A 2,304-nucleotide genomic window follows, 5' to 3' on the forward strand; every position below is an offset into this window, starting at 1 on the left:
GCTGGCACTACTACAATAGCTCTAGCCTACTGTATGCAGGAAGGTTACAATTGCATCATGAAGGCTGCAGGCAGCATGTCATAATGCACTGCAATCTCAGCTGTATGAAACCTCATCCACTGCTGACTGCTGAGGCACGCTGCCAACACGGAGCGCACCGATGCACTAGGTGCGGTGTTGTCATGACAACAGACAACAACGATCGAGCCACACCTTTTGCGAAGATCACTTTCCATGATTGAATGCTAGATAGTCGATTGCCGACAAAACGACACATCTTCAAGTGAGATTCAGTATCCACTCTGTTTAGTTATACTATTCAAGCCACACCTTTGGGGAAGCTACTGTATACTGTAATTGCCTGATAGTCGCTTGGCGACAATAACTGATCTTCAAGCTATAAAAATGTGTCACCATGCAACACGTTTTTATAGCTTGCAAGATCAATGATTGTCGGCAAACGATACCGCCATTTACTGTACTGTATTATAGATGCATTTTACAGAGTCTGACTTTTGCTTTCGATAGTAGGCATATGAAAGCAAAAGTGAGACTCGAATCACGTACTCTATGACAGTCTTGATCCGAGGCTATAAACGTCAGTCTGAAGAATCTTGGGACTATTATGCAACATGCAGCCCAACTTTGAGTTATCCACCATCTGCTTCCAGGCAAGCATGAATTCTTGACCCGTCTTTGCTTTTATCTGTTAATAAATGTTTCCAGATCTGCTTGCAGGCAGGACAAACACAGGCAGCGTTCTGCCACGCAGGGAGTCAGTGTGGACTGTGGAACATGTAATATATTCTGTCCAATGGGAACATACACACAGAGCAGGAGGCTGAGCCTGTAACTAGGTGGGGTTTATCTTGTGTATAAATATACCAACAGAGCTGCTGCAACGCCCCTGGTATCACAGTTTAGGAAAACTTCTCCCTTTTGGCCAGCCGGTAAGAACATTTATTCCCAATTTGATATAGCCTACTACCATAACAGTTTATAAAAGTCCTCAAAAGTTTCTTAGGTTTTTGTTAGGTTGATGTTCTTCATATTATGTCTTCAGGTTTGAATTGTTTCAGTGTTTCTCAAGGAGTTGATGTTGGGTGGGTGTGGTTAGCTCAACAATGCCACAATGTAGTTCGACATTGTTTTGTTAATGAAAAGTGGAGCGCTATGTTTAAAAGGCAGAACTATATACAGTATGTTGGTCATTAAGTTAAGTATGTTAGCCTACTGTAGGTGTGGCTTCTGCAGGTCCCTGTGAGCACTACGGTCAGTTAAACCTACAGTAAATATAGATATAGGATAACGGAATCCGGGATTTGAGTAATGAACAAAGGTCAAGTCATTTTCAAAGTGTTTTTCCTCAGCTGAGATGCATACCGAGTTGCAATCACAGACTGCGAGTGAACTATAAATCTTGTTTAGAGTTTATGTTCATAGAGTTTGTGCCAGGTACCCAAGATCTTTATTAGATTAGATTTAGTACAGTATTTTATAATTGTCTATACTGTAGGTGGGGATAGGTGGTCTACACTGCTACAGTGTAGATATTTTAACCTATATGATCTGAATAGAATTAATCAGGCTAGTGAAATAATACTGAAATAAAACTGTTCCTCAATTCGATATGGACCTGCTGGAAACCACCTAAGGATATATGGGGGTCCTGTACCCCACTTTGAGAGCCACTGCCCCGCCCCCCCTGGTCCACATGAACTAATTAAACATGGAATGGTATACTATATAGTTACTGTTTTGCAGTGAGAGTGACTGAGGGAAACTATTCAGCGAGATGCAGTGTTGCTCCATTCATTTGTTTATTCCATTACACACATGTTCCACTCCACTGTGGTCATACTGTGGACCTCTCCCTCTCTCCGCATACAGAGTCCATCAGTCCCATCATCGCCATGTCTTTCATCCAGGAGTTCCTGCAGCAGACCGTCTATCTGGGCATGCCCGATGAGTCAGTACGTAACACCCTGCTGCTGGGCCAACCACGGCAGCCCGATTCACTCTCCCCCCCCCCCCCCCCCCCCCCCCTCTCTCTCTCTCTCTCTCTCTCCCCTTCCTGTGGTAATACTGGGATGGAAAGTTTTACCAGGCAGTGTACATAGTGTTCAGTACTGAGAGGAGGAGGGAGGAGGGACAGAGACAGAGGTTAGAGAGACAGAGTGGGAGAGAGACAGAATGAATGAGTGGGAGATTTAATGACGTAAATTGTACTTTGTCGTGCAACACACAGTGAAGATAGCTGATCTACAATCTCACTTGCATCACATCGCAACTTGTTGTGAGCTT

General features: G+C 43.8%; 1 protein-coding gene across 2 annotated transcripts in view; it reads left to right on the forward strand.

The window, feature by feature from the left end:
- The first annotated feature begins 887 nt into the window (after positions 1-887).
- Positions 888-2,304, forward strand: part of anxa1a (annexin A1a) — a 6,958-nt gene continuing 5,541 nt past the window's right edge. For both annotated transcript variants that reach the window (XM_083784782.1, XM_083784781.1), the window contains exons 1-2: positions 888-950; positions 1,891-1,973. In XM_083784782.1, coding sequence (XP_083640908.1) covers positions 1,914-1,973 — 60 coding nt within the window. In that variant the 5' untranslated portion in view covers positions 888-950; positions 1,891-1,913. The remainder of the gene's footprint in view (positions 951-1,890; positions 1,974-2,304) is intronic.

Source organism: Protomyctophum parallelum, assembly GCF_964188405.1.
Source record: "Protomyctophum parallelum genome assembly, chromosome: 15".
Taxonomy (NCBI): Eukaryota; Metazoa; Chordata; class Actinopteri; order Myctophiformes; family Myctophidae; genus Protomyctophum; species Protomyctophum parallelum.